This window comes from Platalea leucorodia (genome assembly GCF_965183815.1).
Source record: "Platalea leucorodia genome assembly, chromosome: 3".
Classification (NCBI taxonomy): Eukaryota; Metazoa; Chordata; class Aves; order Pelecaniformes; family Threskiornithidae; genus Platalea; species Platalea leucorodia.
In genome coordinates this window covers 121,537,295-121,555,982 of record NC_138825.1, presented here as the reverse complement: position 1 = coordinate 121,555,982, position 18,688 = coordinate 121,537,295, and the positions used below count along the sequence as shown (strand labels likewise).

General features: G+C 47.9%; 1 protein-coding gene across 5 annotated transcripts; it reads right to left on the bottom strand.

Moving 5' to 3' along the window:
- Positions 1-9: 9 nt before the first annotated feature.
- On the bottom strand, positions 10-17,299 carry PLA2G7 (phospholipase A2 group VII; the record flags this gene model as incomplete). Of its 5 annotated transcripts, none has more annotated exons than XM_082306816.1 (11): positions 10-1,370; positions 2,336-2,484; positions 3,071-3,244; positions 3,688-3,779; positions 4,067-4,180; positions 5,622-5,769; positions 6,239-6,307; positions 6,852-6,945; positions 7,574-7,724; positions 10,026-10,150; positions 17,044-17,299. In XM_082306816.1, 11 exons carry the CDS (start codon positions 17,297-17,299, stop codon positions 1,267-1,269), a joined length of 1,476 nt encoding a protein of 491 aa, XP_082162942.1. In that variant the 3' UTR covers positions 10-1,266. The 5 variants fall into 5 exon arrangements, with proteins under 5 accessions (XP_082162942.1, XP_082162938.1, XP_082162940.1 ...); XM_082306812.1 differs by lacking the exon at positions 17,044-17,299 and adding an exon at positions 10,659-12,788; XM_082306814.1 differs by lacking the exon at positions 17,044-17,299 and adding an exon at positions 10,770-12,786.
- Between the last annotated feature and the right edge of the window lie 1,389 nt (positions 17,300-18,688).

Genomic DNA, 18,688 nt, shown 5'->3' with positions numbered 1-18,688 from the left:
TACATGATGGTAGGCTGGAGACAATTTAATTAAATTCTGAAAACCAAGTCTTAGATATTGTTGTAATCTCATGTTAAGATCACAGACTATATAAATATTTAATTACACTGTTAATTGCTTTGCTTGTTCCGCTTGCTTCAGTTGTTTTGTTTGTAACCTGATTTTGAAACAAATAGGCTACAGATAGAAGTAGTCCCCCTTTTGCAAGGCCTGTTTGTTTAAGTCACCCTTCCATGTGGCAGCTTCAAAGAGTTTTGTTCTAAAAATCGGAGCCTTCTTTAGCCAACCACATAGTCAACTGCTTCTACTGACAGATACAGACAGCAATGCTTGTTAGTACCTGGACAAAGACAAGTGGCCGGAGAGTATTACATCCATGAGAGACATCAAGATGATCAAGCAATGCTTACATGCTCCTTTTTAAAGGGAGGGGTAGAAGCGACACATCTCTTCTGTAATTTCACCTACAACAGTATGACTAAGTGACAGTGGTAATGTTAACAAGAGAGGCACTCTTTGGAGCTTTGCCTAAGGGGAATCACAGTTGCTACAACAAGAGTGACCATTTCAGCAGCTTTTGGAATGGAAACATCCTCTGAGTATGGCAGTAAACACAGATCTTAAGTGTAAGTGGATTAAGTTCATATGAGGAGTCCTGTGTCTGAACACACACCTTTCTCTCCTGTTCTCTTAAACTATTCCCTGTAGCTTTTACTATGACTCTTGTCTTAATAAGACAGTTTTGAAGACCTTCTTCCACTGGCACCTCTCTGACTAGAAGGTGCAAAAACCTGCTCCAACTCTCAACTGTTGTCAGAGCACAGCTGAAATACTAAGTAGTTTAATAACAAATTTAAGATTTTTTTTTTTTCCTTACGCTGCAAAAAAGGCTTGCTGGATGCAAACTGACTTAATGCTTGGTAAGCAGAACTTTAGTTGAATTCATTGGAGCTTAATCTCTCTCTCTCTGCAAACTTGATTTTAAGTCAAAACCAGAAACGATTTAAATTTACCATTAAGTGGTTTTCCCCCAGCTGCCTATAAAGCAGAAGTTACCCTGTTGCAGTATTTCAGAGAATCCCACTAACTCATTTGAACTAAAACTTCCCTACGTTTTCATTGTAATGTAGCCTAATGCCTTATCTTTTTTTTTGTTCCACACCCCAAAAGCTGTGTAGGTGGCCAACGCTATCACATCTCTGAGCAATGTCTGGCCAATATTAGTGTCCTGATGTCCGTGGCATATTCAGTACTTCTTTGTGTTCCTTATTCAGGTTCAGCTGGAGATAAGTCAATATTGGTACCAGGAATAACATTGGGTCCTATGCCATCCACAAGAGAATCCCACTTATCGAAATCTTTCTTAAGACCTATAAAATGGGGGAAAGAAAACCCAAGTGGTAATGAATTAAGTAGTCAGCTTTTTGTAAAGCTACACTGAAAAATTAAGTTATAGGACAGATGAATCAACTTGGCAAAGTAGGGGAGGCACGATGTTTTAAGGAGGGGAAAATGACACTCCAGGTTTTTATGTATTAGAACAAAACTGCAATGTTTCTCCTCCAAATTGCTGAGATTACAAAAGTAACTAACAAACCTCTGGAAAAGAATTTGACTTGTTTTTTTCTACTTAAATTTTTCTGACACACTTACTTTTCATAGAATCATAGAATCGCTAAGGTTGGAAAAGACCCTTAAGGTCATTAAGTCCAACCGTTAACCCCGCACTGCCAAGTCCACCACTAAACCATGTCCTCAAGTACCACATCTCCCTGTCTTTTAAATGCCTCCAGGGATGGGGACTCAACCACTTCCCTGGGCAGCCTGCGCCAGTGTCTGACAGCCCTTTCGGTGAAGAAGTTCTTCCTAATATCCAACCTAAACCTCCCCTGGCGCAGCTTGAGGCCGTTTCCTCTCGTCCTATCGCTTGTTACTAGGGAGAAGAGACCGACCCCCACCTCACTACAGCCTCCTTTCAGGTAGCTGTAGAGAGCAATAAGGTCTCCCCTCAGCCTCCTCTTCTCCAGGCTGAACAACCCCAGCTCCCTCAGCCGCTCCTCACCAGACTTGTGCTCCAGACCCTTCACCAGCTTCGTTGCCCTCCTCTGGACACGCTCCAGCACCTCCATGTCCTTCTTGGAGTGAGGGGCCCAACACTGAACACAGGACTCGAGGTGCGGCCTCACCAGTGCCGACTACAGGGGCACTATCACCTCCCTGGTCCTGCTGGCCACGCTATTCCTGACACAAGCCAGGATGCCATTGTTGTTCTAAACAGAATGGTTCTATAAAAAGCTTCATAGGAATTCAGATTAAAATTTAAACAGATACTTACTCAAATGTTTCTGCAGGAAGGCTAATGAAGCATGATTGCTTATATCAATAGCTTCATTTGGATCTATTTCTCCTTTTAATTTGAAAAATCTTCCAATGATTTCTCCGCTCACAAAGGTAAAGTCAGGAAAGCTCTGATGTACTGACCCCCTACAAACAGAAAAATGATCAACAGGTTTATAAGAATGCAGTCGTCTGATTAAAAGATGCCATGGGTGGCACAGACTTCTTCAGTCACACATGCAAGATTAGCAGTAAATTCTGTCCTAACCACAGAAGGGAGGAAGTTTTGTACATACTGTAAGTCACTACCATTGCAATGGCAATAAAGGGTAGGCTTGGCAAAACTTCAAGATCAAGTTGTCTCTCTGTTCTAAGGTGGACTGTAGAGCCATCCGCTCCCCTGCACGCAGTGCTTTCACGAGGTGAGTGCGTAACTGCTATTCAAAGTGTTCAAACACAGATGACCTATGAGGCCCAGAGCAAAACTTGTGCCCCAAGGCAGGAATGCACACCTTGGAGTATCTTAAACCTAGGGTTACTGGCTTCTTTGAGAGAGGTCTCTGTCTCCACTGTGGGGGACATGCTGCTGTCTAATTTAAACATGCAGTAAAAACCCAGGCCGTGAGGAAGTAGTGACTGCCTGTCTTTCTGCAGTTACATGTAACTGAACGGCTCCAACAAAAGAGTAAAGGTTCATCTTCAACCACAGAAAGGATGGTTCCTGGACACTTACTTGATAGTGATCATTTTCTTGTTTGTGTCATTGGAGCTCAGCCTCTTCATCTTTAAGATATTTTCAGCCCACTGGAATTTTTCAGAGTTGATAAAAAGCAGCGGTTGCTGGACACTGTTTTGGTAAATGTCATCGCCTATTGGAAGCATCCATGCATCGAGGGCAATGCCACACCTGTCAAAAACAACTGGATACAGTCACGAAAGCAGACAGCTTTGTATGGAAGTTCTCAGCGTGCTCTGATTTGCAGGAGACATGGGAAAGAAACTCTCTATGATACCGAACAGGTAAACAGGTTAATGAGTCATTTTGTTTCAAAATGATTTCTACTCTGGGGGAAGAGAATTAATCCATTATTGCATTTGTTGGTCTCCATTGCCAGGTGCAGCTGGGCACAGGAGCTTCTGCAGGGTCCCACAGTATCGTGATATAAATTGATACAGCTATTATGTTCCACCGCATCCCCGCAGTTGAAAGAAGCATGACTTGAAAAAACAGGACATGCCAAACAAAACTTTTCTTCAAGAGCAAATTAGTAGTTGGGGGATCTTAGGGAAGGTCCCCTGCTCCAGACCTCTCAAGTGCCAAAAGTCTCTTGCCTTGTTTTGCATACTTACCTGAATCTTATTTCTTTGCTGAGACTCTCAATAACTGTAGCACCACCAAAAGAGTGTCCCATCACAGCTATCCTGCTAGTATCAACAGAATCCTGTCAAAAAAATCCAGGTGCTGTAAGAGACTTTCTTTCCCAACCTTTTTTTTTTTTTTTTTTTTAATAAGGGACTAATTTTTTAGGCAATAGATCCTATTGAAGTAGGAAGAGCATCATTTCAGCTCCATTACTATCTATCCAGCTTGGGATGACCTGAGGATATGTTCATAGATCTATGGTGTGAGCTTCAGAATACTTTACAGGAACCAGTTTAGAAACGGAAGAGGGAAACCAGAAGCATTATGAGGCCTTTTAACAAAATGCAGTCACCGCCCTCCACTCACCTTCAGGCTATTCCAGTCAAAGTTTGAATTCAGTACATTCATTACTTCCTCTCCTGAATTGATTTTAAGAATGAGGTTGAGAGCTTTGATACACTCCTGCGCTCTTTGCTGCACCTGGGGAGAAAGAGAAGTTGGGGCAGAGCAGTGGAAGGATATGGCAACGACTATTCTGAAATGCAGAATGTATCTATCTATCTGTAAAACAGAACTCCGATGAGGTCTGACCAACAACAAAACTGACTTCTGGAGGTCCAGGGAGTTGAAGCTCTTGCATAGATCCTCTGCACATGGAGAAATTTATCCCTATAACATGCGCCTTCAACTTCAACCTTCAACTCCTTCGTCCTGTCACTACTCAGAGAAGGGGTTGTTGGGGTGTGCAAAGGCTTAAGTTACACAACTACAAGGAAGGCTGACTCGCTGCTCCTCCTCATGCACGCTTTGATGAGCAAACGGCATCACTCGCCCCATCTGCACAATAGCTTTGAAACTGTCTTTACACTCGATAAACGCAAAATAAGAAACAGCCAAGAAGCCCGTCTCGTTTTATATATATAAACATTCCCGAAAACTGTAGCAAAGCTGTTGCAAATAAAGGTTTTCATTGTTCAGTGTAAGAAGTGTTTTTGACTTTGGTATGTCAGTAAAAGAAAAACTTCAAAAAGAACCAAAGAACAGTAGCATCCTTGGGAACCGCAGTGTGTAGGCAGCTAGCAAGATGTCTGTGCATCACTGAATTTCAAATAAATCTCTATCTCCTGACTTCTCTACTAGTGAAATTTGCAGGCAATGGCTTCTGGAGGTTATTTGCAAGCTCAGACATTACGTATTTAGACTTACAAGTAGAATGTTGTACACAGACAGGAAATGACAGTTGTACTGCTGTCTGTATGGCTCTGGGAGATAAACACCTCCCTGGCTGAGCCTGCATTAGCTGGAAGAAAACACTCCCATATTTTAAAGGTCAAGTCTATGCTTGGAGGAGCTCGTCAGTATGGCCATATCATATCTAGCACGAATGCTGCTTATAATCAGGAAGTCTGCATTGTTTACTTTGCTATAAACCACATTAAATTGTGTTGAAGATGATGAAGCAAACACTCCCCTTAGAGCAGCCATGATTCATCTTGCTATCCAACAGCAGACAAAAGCTGAAGCAAGCCTAAGGCCACACAAACATTTGTATTCAACTCTGTGTCACTTAAAGACTGGGTGGGGCAGCAAAAGTGTGAAGACACAGAGAAGAAACAGAAAGTAGAGTGGAACCGCAGGAGAAACAGCTGAGCTAACGGTGCAGCTTCATGAGAACAGCAGTAACAGCTGTAACAGCTCAACAGTGCAGCTTCAGTGCAGCTTTGTTAAGGAAGTAGTTTATGCTCTGAAGAAAGCTGTTGTCGGCTTTCCCATCTTCAGGAACATCGGACTTGATGCATTTTTATATATCCCCCGAGTCATGGCCCAAGACTGCAGACATGGCCAAAGGGAAAGAGTCTGCTAGTGAGTCCTAAACACACCACTCCTGCCTCACTTCCTAGAGCAGGCCTAGGACGGGTACCTGCTTATGGCGCAAACAGCGCTCTTCCTCTCCGGTTTTCAGTTTCCTGTAGTAGATCCACTCCTTCTCCGTGTTTGATGTAGACTCTTCCTGGGGTTCAGAAACGGACTTTTTTTTACAATAATACGTTGCTGAAGCAGATTCGTCTCTGTAATATCAAGAAAAGGTTATTTCTGGGGATGTATTCCGTTTGGTTTGAGATGAAGTCAGCAGAAGTTTTAGATTTCACTTATCTCAAGAGATCCAGCTACCAACCACTGCTGCTGCAATCACAACCGAGCGTAGACAGACTCTCTAAATAATGCAAAAACCCCACCAAAACTCCTACCTCCTTTATATTCTCCAGGTCCTAACAGTAAGAGAGAGAAAAATAGCATGCCTGAAGAATAATGAATGGTATCTACCCTGGGACTTTTCATTCAAGGGCTTATCTAAGCAAATTCCCTTTGCTTAGATAAGAGTTGAGCTAGAGAAACAGGGGGTGTGGGCAGGGCTGAAGAAGATATGGTAGTCTTTCTTTTTAAAAAAATTGCAAGTTCCTCTTTACAATAAATAACATTCTATTCAGTGTGAGAAAGCTTCTTCCATCAGAACTCAAAAACGTGCAGTATACACACCTGTGCTCCACAGCAGCCACTATAAAGCCCTGGGAAGCCATCTCTATGCAAATAGCAGAATAGATTGTCCTGCAATCAAAACCACACTCTGGTGAGACACGTGCATACATAATTATTTCAATTACCCTGCTCTTCACATGTTGACCACACTACATATGTGCTAGCCCCCATTCAGTATTTCTTCTGTTTGAATTTGCTAGCCAGTAGAGCAGGATTTTGCATGCCAGACACCAAAGCCTGTTCACAAAACCTCGTTACTGTTACACTATTCAGAAGGAAAGATGCTAATGATTTTTAAAAAGTAGCATGTATGACACTTTGCATCTTCAAAGAGCTGTCCAAAAATCAATTAGCTAATCTTCACAACACGCTTATGGATTGGTAAATACCTTCACCCCTAAAATACAAAGGGAAAACACAAACATCAACCCTGCTTTTATTTACTGCTATTGATTTTAGGGGAGGCATACTGATACACAGCAGCCTGTTCTTCAAATCTGTTTCAATGCCACAGCAATCTCACCCCCCTACTGAAAAGCTGTTCAGAACCATCCTTGGAGACTGCTGTCTCCATAGACGACAAAAATAGTTTGTCAACAAACTGCAGAATTACCGAAAAGCTCCGAGTCCATGGGAAAAAACGAGGAGTGGGTATTTTTCTCCCATCTTAAAAGCAGCATTTGACTTTGCAGGACAGGTCACTGAACCTAGATAAAAATCAAAGCATATGTCATTACTACTGAAATGACAGAAAGCATTCGTGCCTGTGGGAGAGATCCCAAGAGCTTGGTGACCACTGATTTCAGAGCAGTCATCTGAACATAAGGTACCAAACCTCATCCTTAAAATACAGAAGACAAATAAGGATCTGATTCTGAAAATACTTTCTACTTGGCAGAAGATACCCTCCCTCTCCTCTTCCCCTCCACAGCCTAGCACAAGGCCTCTTAAACCCTACAAGAACAGATTTTCAAGAACAGTCACGCATCCAAGTCTTGCTGGTATTCAGACCTCAGTATCTATCTGACCTTTGTATATTTGCACGTTTCCTTGTGGGATTTAAATCCCGACACATAGGTGCAGCTTACTACAGCAAATGGCCCAGACCCTCCTATTCATAGCAGCCAGGGACTGCGGGTCTGCCTGCGAACTGGGTCACATTCAGCATTGAGCATCGCTACACAAACCCTTCCCAAACACACACACTTCCCCCGGAGAAACTATTTTTCAGTCCTGCAGCAACAACACACTGCTCACGGAGCAGCGAGGCAATGACCTGCATATAGAGCTCATGCCCTTCCACTAGTCAAGGAATAAAACCAAAACCAGTCTTACCAACATAGTACTGGAAAAGCCTTTCTCCTACAACTCGGTACATATTAAGGAAGTCAGAGAGTCCCTGGTAGTACTCTTTATCTGGAATCCACGGTGCCTCTTCGTTATCTGTGGCATCGCATGATGGATAATACAGGCGCAAGAAGCTTCCCTGGGATTAGGAGAAAAAAAAGGGAAGACTGATATTTATTTATATATGGCAGAGAATAAGGAAGATAAAAACATTTATGTCAAAGGTTTCAGATGCGAGAGTGACAGCTCATGAGAATTAACAGAATCTCACGAAAAAATTATGATCCTATACAGGCTTTGATGCCAATCCTATGCCACGATCTTTTTGTCCCTGCAATGAATATAAAGTAGCATGACAGCTGGCATCCAGGTAGAGACACCCATCACCTTCTCTTCGTTAGCCTATGGCTAATTCAAAATGCTCCATTTAATTAAGTTAATCACTACGAACACTCACTACCTATTTGCTCTATTTATTTCTGCATCTTGCTGGATCTCTTCTTCTGTCTTCCTCACTAGGCCTCCCTTTGAGGAATGGTAAAATGATGCAGTTTGATCCGTTTAACAGGGGTGACTGTGTCCCCTTCACCCTTCCAGCTGGGAGCTGCCATTGCTTTCTTTGCACCAGTGAGTCTCATGGATCTGTTACTGACCCAATTCAGCTTGCTAAACTGGGGGGAAAACAGGACCCTCCTAGAAGTACATTTTTCCATTGGGTTAGCAAGAAAAATTTTACCCTGAGACTAGTTTCTGGAAGTGTGGTCCAGCAGAGGAGGTGCGGGTGGAGCCAGGGCATAGTGTTGGCTATAGTGTTCCATGGCTAACCATGGCTATAGTGTTCCTGGCTAACCTGAGCAAAAGGCTGTCAGTAAAGCTCTTGGGCAGCTGCACAGCAAAGCAGTACAATATATTGTTCTTCCTCCTCATCAAGGTGTTTACAAGTCTGTAGTGGTCCATCTTTCTAAACACAATTTTGTTAACCTGTGTTTTATCTGCCTCCATTTCTTACTGCCGGTTTGAATCTTCCCTTACGCTCTGCACTCCAGGCCTTCCAGGAAACCCCCAAGCTTTCCACATTCACGTGGAGCCTCCGGGCCCTCCTTCCCAGTATTCTTCTACGCAGACAGCAGCAATGTACCAATGGCACACCTTAAAGCAGATGCCCCTGCAGATGAACTGTGTGTAATTTGCCTTCTTACTTCCTGGTTTGCAAGGGAATTTGCGACACACTACTCAAATGCACTGTTCTGCTCCAACTGTACTTTTGTTTTAACAACTTAAGTCTAGGGCCAAAAAGAACATGAGCTTTGGAATAAAGTCCGGTTTCTTGAACACTAATTTATCAGTTTCATACACAGCGTGTACCAAAAGCTTGTTTAACGAAGCTTTTTTCTATTTACTGATCAAACTTAAATCAACCTTTGACACAAAGGCCATTAAGGAAGAAACGATCAAACCTTCATCCATACTGGCAATGATATTAATTTGACCCCAGAAGAGTCTCAGTGAACTTCCCCAGGTAACTAACAGCTTACCAGAAGGGGAAAGAGGTTCATTATCTGTGCCTGAGAGAACTGTAATTATACAGATTGCTTATCTAAGAAAAAAACACAGGCTGATTGCAAAGAGAAGCTAATCGCTTCTTTGTGCTAATACAAAGTAAGCTCAGTAAAGGAAAACACAGGAATAACCACTGCAAACTGATCACAAGTTCCACTATACCTGGCTAGTCTGAGCAGTAAAACCACAGTGTAAATGCAGGCGTATTCTCATAGGAAAGTTAAAAAGCAAGAGGATTTGAAATGGAAACCCATAAGCAAGCTCATTAGCTGGCTATTTACTGTCCCCATCTTCTTATCGTGGCTTCTCTCTGTACTAACCCCTTGCAGAACGGACATCCTGTTTTTTTTCAGATAGATAAAATACCGAGAAGACATCTCATGCTTTACCCTGCAGCTGAAACATTACATACCCTCATCACCCAACCCCACCAAATCCTGTTGGGATCTTTGTGAAGAGAACAGCTACAGTCACGGAGACTGCGTGCGGAGTCTCCCCAGGAGCCCAGGGCAGAAGGGAGCGGTGGGGTGGGCGGGAGGAACCCCGTGGCTCCCAGGAGGACACAGCCTCTCTGCAGTACCTTGCGTAGGGGAATCAGGAAGGTAAGGATATTAAGAGGAAGGAGGAGGGGAAGACTTGCAGGTTACATCCATCTGGCAAACTGAACCAATTCCTGGAGGCACCTGGTATTTCCTGAACTGTGCCCAGTACACATGCTACGTTGGGATGGAGAGAACAGAAAGCTCAGCTGCGAGCGTCAGCTACGGAGCATCCCTGCACACAGGCAAGACCTTCTGTTTGATTCATCTGTAAAACGATATCAAGTTGTTTCACTAACATTGTGGCTTAAATCCAAGGGAGGAAGAACTGAGAACTTTACCTCAACTGCATTTTCTGTCATCAGGTCTGTACATCCAACCGAGTGCGGTCCCTTCCCTTTGGGGATCCTATAAAACTTCTCAGTGCTGCTGCTCCCCATTTCCATTGGTGCCTTCACCGACAAACCTGGGGAAAAACACAAAGTAGATCAAGAGACGGCCACGGCCTGTGTGACCAGATCACCTACCCTGGAAACAATTCAGCGCGTTGAAGATCCAGGAGTAGGAAATTCAAGGTTGAGCAGATACAAGAATCTGCTTGCGAGACTGAGAGATCTGAAATCCTGAGTCACCAACCTGACCTGCTCTATCAGGGCATTTCCTTGGAGCAGTGTCCCAAATCCCAAGGATCGGACAACAGAAAGGCGAGGGGGGGAAGGTTTGGCTGGGGACGCCGCCGCGGCCCTCGGGAGGTCGGCGCAGCGCAGCAGCAGTCTCGCTTCTTGGGCGCAAAGAGGGAAGCGCAAGCCCAAGAGCGGCGAGCGGTGGCCGCGGAGACAGTTCCCAGGCTACGACCTTGAGCTGCTCCCCCTCGTAGGAACGGCGGAGAGAGGAGTTTTTGCAGCTCCTCAGGAAACAAAACCGGCCCACGCATCTGAGCGAGAAGGACGTCGCGGAGAAAACCAGCGCTGTACCCGTTTTTCCAAGAGGAATGACGAAGCCTGGATGCGACCCCTGGAGAGAAAAGGGCGGGCTGGCCGCGCAGGAGAGGTTGTTGGGAAGGTCTGACCGTCCCCGGCCCGTACCTGGGGTGACAGCTCGCAGCCAGGCTCTGCCTGGGGGCCAGCCGCATCCCAGACTAGGCGGCAGGCCCGAGCAGCGTCCCCGGCCCCCCGCTCCGCCAGCCGGGCTGGCTTTTATCCGCCACGTTGCGTCCCCCCGGCAGCAGCCCCGGCGCAGGGGGGAGGAGACCCGGGGCCATCCTAACACCGCAGGAGAAGCTCGGCGGCTCCGCTCCGGCCCCTGCCGCCCAGCCGGGCCCGGCCGCCGCGCCGGGGCGGGCCTCCCAGGCCGCGGAAGCGGCGGGGCGGAGGGCGGCGGCTCCTCCCCGGAACGGGCCGGCCTTGGCGGCGGCGGGGAGCCGGGGGCGGCGGCAAGATGGTGCGGAAGCTGAAGTACCACGAGCAGAAGCTGCTGCGGCGGCTGGAGCTGGTGAGCTGGGAGGCGGCGGGGGGGAGCCTGGCCGAGGTGAAGGCGCTGCGCCGTTACCGGCTGGGTCGGCGGGAGGACTACGTGCAGTACAAGGCGCTGGCCCGCACCGTCCGCGCCTTGGCCCGCCGCCTCCGCGACCTGGGGCCGGCCAGCGCCGCCTTCCGCGCCCGCTGCGCCGCCGCGCTGCTGGAGAAGCTCTACGGGCTGGGGCTGGTGAGCTGCCGGCGGTCGCTGGCCGTCTGCGAGAGCCTCTCGGCCGCCGCCTTCTGCCGCCGGCGCCTGCCCTGCCTGCTGGTGAAGCTGCGGATGGCCCAGAGCCTGCGCCACGCCGTCACCTTCGTGGAGCAGGGGCACGTCCGTGTGGGGCCCGAGGTGGTGACCGACCCCGCTCTCCTCATCCCCCGGGCCGTGGAGGACTTCATCACCTGGGTGGACGCCTCTCGCCTCAGGCAGAAGGTGCTGGACTACAACGAGGAGCGCGATGACTTCGACCTGGCCGCTTAGGGCTGCGCCGCCTGCGCTGCCTCTGCCGCCCGCGCTCTCCTGCTCTGCCCCTTCGGACACGCGTGGGAATGAACGCCCACCGGTAAAACCACGGCGGTGCCACCATCGGATACATACACCCCCCCAAACACACCTGAGAGGGGAGCGAGAAGGAAACGGACTCACTTCTAGCAACGTATCGCTCTGTCCGAGCTCCCCTGCGCAGCTAATGTTCCCCTTCATCCACGCCGAGAAACTTCCCTGCCACATCCATCGCTCCGAGAAAACGTCCGATAGCCCAGCTCCACCGTACCTACATCCCGTAAAGCCAGAGTGCTTCGAAAGGTCTCTGCCTGGTCGCAAGAGAGGATGCGCTCGGGTTTAGGTGCTAATAATAGCTGCTGGAAGGGGTTTTAAGCCTGGACGAGCGGCTGTTTTAGGACTGAGTTTGGCAGCTTCGCTGCTGCTTTTCTGAGAGGTTGCCCTGCCGGTTCCTCCATCAGCTGATGGGCGCGCAGTAACCGGAGGAGCTGCTTCGGGAAGGGTTTTCTCTTGATACCAAGGAACGCGTATATGGGGGAAATACAGGGGTTGATCGGGGTCAGCAGTAAACGAGGAAGCCAAGTACTGCATTTCTGGAACTGTAAAAATTTTAGCCAGAAACGGAATTAAAAAAAAAAAAAAAAAAAAAAATCCAATGACTTTATTTTCATCTGAAGTTGTAAAGGGAAGTTTGATACTCTGAGTTCGGTACCTTTGCTGTGTGGGGCTCCAGCTGGCAATTAGGCATCATTTACGGAGCAGGATCTAACGGGGCAGGCGTTGGAGCAAAAGCTGTCCTGACCATAACTGCAGATCTGGGGGGAACTTTGACATTTAGCACATAAGCCGAAGAAAAATTGGCACCTGAGGGGAGCCTCAGGCCTTCTGGAGCTGTTGGGAACTTTATTCCCCTTTGAAATAAAGAGCAGGAAAGCAAAAATAAAACAGTTGTTTTAAGTTACTGAAGAGGTGTGTGTCCTATTTTATGATGTAGTTTCTCTGAGAGTTTCTTCAGATTTTTTAAATACTCCAGGCAGCCCTGTTTGTCATCTTGCAGAGCTTCTTTTTTTATGTAACTTTTTTTATGTAACCTTTTTTTCTTTTTGATAGCTACAAGGCTGTTACTGAGTTTTCAAGTGTTTTTTGCTAGAAATGCTTCCTTCCCTTTATCCAGAGCTACGAAAGGATTTGGCAGCGGGTTTAAGAGCAGAGCTGTGACTGCTCATCCCAAGCCCAAAGGGCTGGAGTTCAGCTGCAGCCGCCGCTCTGGGTCTGGATGTTTTAGTACGGCTTTTCTCAACAGGAAAGGAGTTTAGGTGAGGTGTGTTCTGAGGTTATCGAATCTGGACCAGAAACTGTCATTAAATGTTATGGCTGTTTTTTAAAATGCAAACTAAATATTAAAATTCCTACCAGTCTCATAAGCTAAATGGATTAAGCAGAGCATTAACTTTTAAAGCAATAATAGATATGAAGAAAAGGACACAGAAGAGGTGGGGAAACCCCTTTGCTTATCCTATGAACTACTCCTCTTTATACTTGAATTTCTTTCAGTAAAACATCACCTGTAACACCTTAAAAACCTTTTTGTTGGGGCATGCACTTTGCTTATGGTAAGAAATACAAATTGAAAAGACATTTTACACCTGAAATGTGACATTTTTTAAACACCTTTCCAGCTTTCATCTAGAACTATGTCATTAATTCTTGGGAAATTCAGAAGATGCCTAATTCAGGCACAGGTAAAAATGCTGCGTTTGCTCTGCTTTGCTCTTTTGGGGGAATTTAAATAACAGCACAGTGATATGCCCTGTGCAGGGCATTTTACTACTCTGATGCTAAACTGCTGCTCTGCCCAGTTTGTCCAGCCCTTGAAGGAACAGCAGAAAAGGAAATCTCGAACCTCCAGCCTGTTAGCCTCTGTAGTTTACATCATCAGCCTGTTCTCTTTGTCCTAAACCAACTTTTCATCCTTCATCTCTGCACCTCCAGCATCTGTAGCAGAAGAGAAACAACCCAAACCCCTGTAGGCTGTTAAATTAAGCAGTGGGAATTGATTTCCCTACGGATACTGTGGGAGAACAGCATCCATCACCCCTGCTCTCCTCCTGCGGTACTGGAAATCAAATTCTTACGTTCTTTTTAAGAAATGCTTATGTCTGTGTGTGTCTTGAGTCTGTAATTCTGCAGCCCTGCTGGTTGCACAGTAGCTGAGACCTGAGATGAGTCTCCTGCTCCTAAATTTTTAACAGCTGGAGTCCACGCATGCCCGGGCCAAGAGCTGGGTCCGCTTCAAGTGCGATAAACAGGGTGTCATCTCAGTCTGTAAATGGAAGTTACATCTGACAGCAGCACGCCCACGCTCTTGCTCGCGAATGGCTTCCTCGTGTTTAAGGGTGTTTTTGCCTTTAGTTCATGTGTTTGAGTTTGTTTGCCAGAGCTGACGTGCTGTGGCCGGGCAGTTCTCAGGTGGAGCTGGGGATTGAAAGGGCGCAGGAAGCGGCTCCGACAGCCTTTCCCGGCACTTGGATAAACACGGAGGCTTTTTTTAAATCCCAAGACTGCATCCAACATCAGTCTAAATCAGTGCTGGCTTCCATGGGTCTGTGCGAGCTGGCACGAGGAGGTGATCCGGCATTGGGCTTTTTTGGGCCGGATCCTGCAAACTCTCCCCTCCAGCGCTCCGGGGGCTTGCAGCAAGAGAGTTATGCACATGAATGCGGCGGGAGAGGGTTGCGGGTGTCACTGTGTTTCTTCCCAACACCTTCTGAAGTGGCTTTGCTGTTCCTCAGGCTGCTCAGCATCTCCCGTGAAGCTTGTGGGAAGTTAGGGGTGGAGGAGGACAAAGGATGATGGTGCTGGTGTCGGGATGAGCTGTCCCCACGCTTGATAAAACCTGATCTCTGCCACCTCCACGCGTGTCCATCCCAGCAGCGGGGCGCTTCTCCAGCAAGGGAGGAAGGGGCTGCAGGGGGCTCTGGGCAGGGCAAGAGCCGTCAGAGCGAACACCAAGCAGTTCCCGCACAGGAGCTCTCACTTGGATAGTGGCCAGTGGTAAGGGAGGCTTTACCAGGGCCTATGGTTTTAGGCTTTTTTTTCTTTCCCTGCATTTTTTTTTTCCTCTTTTTTTCCCCCTGACCTTGGCTTGTCCTGTATTCGAAGGCTGCCAAAGCGGGGGAGCTGAGCTTGGGGAATGTGAGGGAGCTGAAGGAGAGAGTCCCTCACACTGATGCCTTTTGTGTTGCAGGGAGCAAATGGCTGAGGCCATCATCAAAATGCAAATGTGTATTTTTCCACTGATCTGAGCCACTTTTTTCTTTCCAGTAAACAAGCATACTGCACGTTTTAAAGGCTGCTTCCATCTGACATCTTGATGTGGCTTAGTGCAGAGGTGACACTGATCTCAGTAATTCGGTAATAGCACATCCCCACGAGCTCAGACAGCACACCAGGCTGGGGAAGGACAGTACATCCCCCTTCTCAAGATGGGAAATGGAGGCTGAGAGAAGCAAAGGTGGAGCTGGGTGATCCCAGCCTTTCGGGTGATGCTCCTGCATCCTGGGTTAGGCCAGGGTCTCCCAGCCACGTCTCAGGGCACTTCCACATGCTCGTCTCAGTAGCACTCCTCAGTGAGATATTCCCCAGCAGATGGAGGTGTCACTGTCCCCTTCTTGAGATCTGAGTAATCTGTTTTAAGTACATCCCCTGCCTGATTTGGCACTGGAGATTGAACCAGAGAGCCATTTCTCATCACCGGGGAATGGGATCACCTTAGTCCCTACCCCAGATATCAAAACATTTCAACATTTACTGGGTCTGGGGAAAAAAGCACTCCTAAGCTTTATGACAGCATTTACCTGGGAGCCCCAGTTCTGGTCCCTGCTCTTAAATACCCCATTTTAGGCATTGAAGCAACTCTTCTCACCCTTTGGTTGCTGGTTTGGGCCTGAAGCAGGACCTGGGTGGTGGAAAACCTGTCTGCTGTGTGGTCGGGACGTGGGGATGTCGGGTGGAAGCAGCAGGCAGCAGCTTTGGAGTCAGCAGGAGGAGGCACTTGGGTTCAGTCATCCCATAAACCATGGAGCTCCTGGATCCAAGGGCTAAATCCAAATTTACCTCCTCCAGCAGGAACGTCCCTTCTCACTTCTCTGCAAGCATGACTCCACTGCAGAAAGGTCCCTTCCCCCCTAATATTAGCTGATTGTGAAGAGAGAAAGTGCTTCACTTCCAGCAGGCAGAGAAAAAGGAGAGGTCAATCACTAACGACAGCCAGAGATGGAGATTTGAGCATCTCCAGTTTCCTCCTAGAGCTGCCCGTTAGAGGATCCGGCGTGTCCCCAGCAGTAAGTCAGAGCAGCTTCTCGGCTGCTGTAAATCATGTCAGCGGGGTTGGCAAGTGCAAACCCGGATGGCATTGCTGCCCTCAGTTCCTACCCTGAAAAGCCACCATCTCCTGCTCCCGGAGAGGCTCCGGTGGCTGTGTCATGGGGTAAAGTACAGGCAGGATCTCCTGGCAGGTTCATCTGGCTAATGTTACAGTCCACCACTGTGTCACCTATACCTGAGCTCATCGGGCTTAAAACACACCAGGGGAAACCACATCCTAAAACTGTCATCCCTCTCCCCACCGGCTCTAACAGCAGCCAGGGCGCAGGGTCCCGTGCAGGCACCCGCCTTGCAGATCCTAGGTTTGGGAGAGAGAAATGCCGTGATGGCAGAGCACCCAAAACCTCCCACTCTGTGTCCCTCTCAGCCACCCAGAAGAATTTAGGTCGGGAAGGACTGCTGGAGGTCACCTAGTCCAAACCCCTGCTCAAAGCAGGGCACGCATGGGGCTGCCTCAGTTTTGCATGTCTCAATGCTGGATGCCTGAAACAGAGTTTAATCACCCTTGTTGTGAATTTTTTTTTCCCCTTCCATCTCATCTGAGTTTCCCCTGCTGCAGCCTGGGACTGCAGCTTCCCATCCCCACGCTAGACACGTCCGTGCCAGGAGGTGGGTGACTTTTCCCTGTGGGAAAACTCGATTCACCTTTTCCCTGAACGCTGGCCGTACACGCAGCAAGGAAGGGGCATGTCCACCGTATCCCCCCCTGCAGCTTACCCAGAGCAAATCCCACCCCTCCGCAGGGACACGCAGGGATTTGGGGCCAGATAAGGGGCTGGAAGGGAAGAAGCGGAGGAACACGAACCCTCGAGGGTTGGGGACAGGCTTTGGGAAGAGCAAACTGAAGCCAGGGAGTGGGAGCACTGGCTTAAAATCCCCTTCACGCCACCATCGCTCCTCCCCGTGCTCTCTCCAGACCCTTTTCCCCCCTTGAACAGCACCCGGTGCTCCACGTACCTGGTGTGCGGTGTCCCGGCTGCCCTCCGCTCCCGTCCCGCTGGCCGGAGGAGCAGGATGGACCCTTCGGCCGCCCACAGCCCTCCGCAGCCAGGCGAGAGGCTCCTGCAGGAAGACGTCTTTCTCGCGGGCAGACCGACTGCCGGGCTCTCCCCGAAGGGGAGGGACCAAACTTTGCCTTAGTTTTCAGATGAGACAATCTTTCTGGGAGATATCTTCCCCGGGCCTGGAAAACAAGTTTCTGGCATGGAGCCATCCCCAACAAACACTGCACGGCCCAGAGGACCCCGCGGCTGCTTAAATGCTGGGCTGTGCCTTTGTATGGCAGGGACGGGTTTATATACGGGCTTGTTTGCGTGTGGCTGTGAATTCCTGGCTTTCTCGCAGCGCTGCCGAGCGTGGTGGCGTAGGGCTGGGTCAAGCACCGGGATCCCTGTGAGAAAATCCCCTGGTCCCGCTTGCAACGTCCCGCAAAGGAGCTGCAATGCTTATGGCTGGGTGAGGAGGGAAGACCTTTGGCTCAAGGTCCCTCCATAAAAATGCAAATCTTTTCTTCTGGCCTTATGAGAAGGGGATAACAACACCCTAAAGAAGCTGATCCCACTTTTGGGTGCAACTTCTGGAGCAGTTTAAGGTGGATCAAGCACAGGTCCCTACTGATGGGGCAGATCTGCGCCCACCCACCCTTTGCACAGCCCCAGAGTTTGCCCTCTCGAAAACACTGAGTTTAGGGAATTAACCCTAAAACCAGCAGCAATAATAAAAGATTAGTTTTCTGAGAGATCAATAGGTTGATCCAGCTGATGAAACAGATACCTCAGCTTCAAGGCTAGCAAAGGGAGGTAGCAGGGGAGGGAGGAAACATAAAATTTGGCTAAATTTCTTACGAAGCTGCACCCATGGACTGTCTCCTTGGAAAAGTGGTGAGCTCCTGGGGTGGGATCATTGGCTTCTCTTCCTCTCCCTTTGCATGTAATATATGTGTGTGGGTATGATCTGAAGCTAGCAGAGCACAAAGTTGCTTGAAATTTAAGTTATATTTTTGAACTTTGAATTTTGTTGGCATTTCCTTGGAAAAGAATAAGAAAGATGTATGAAAAGGGCCAAGATTTTTTTTTTTTCCTGTACTTTTGTCCAGCACTCATTTCAGTGACAGGCTGGATGCATTAAAGTATAACATTTTCAGGATAAATTTAATGCTGATGAAAGGTCTTGGAGGACAACTCTGAAGACCTCTGTTTAATCTAAAGGAACAGGTTCTTCCAGGTTAGTGAGAGGCAATGAGGAGGAGGAGGCGGCGCATGAGTGGTTAAAGTACCAGAGACATGCCAAAGCCATTGATAATTTTGTAGCCCGCTGAGGAGCTCCAAAATTTATTATATTTTTTAATATATTCAGATATTCCCAGATGTGCAGGAGTCAAACTCAGTAGTAGTCATGTATGGGTCTTTCTCTTGGATCTGGTCTACACAATCCAACCACCTACTGAAGCAGGCTGTGGTTCCTGCTGACATTTGTATCTCATCTTTTTCTTACAAGAAAGCAGGGTAGAGATGGTGGTGTGTCCTTCCAGCCTGGATCTGGGATGTGGTTGGGATGTTTATGGAAGTTGGGAGCATGGAAATGGCCCCATCCACTTCTGGCT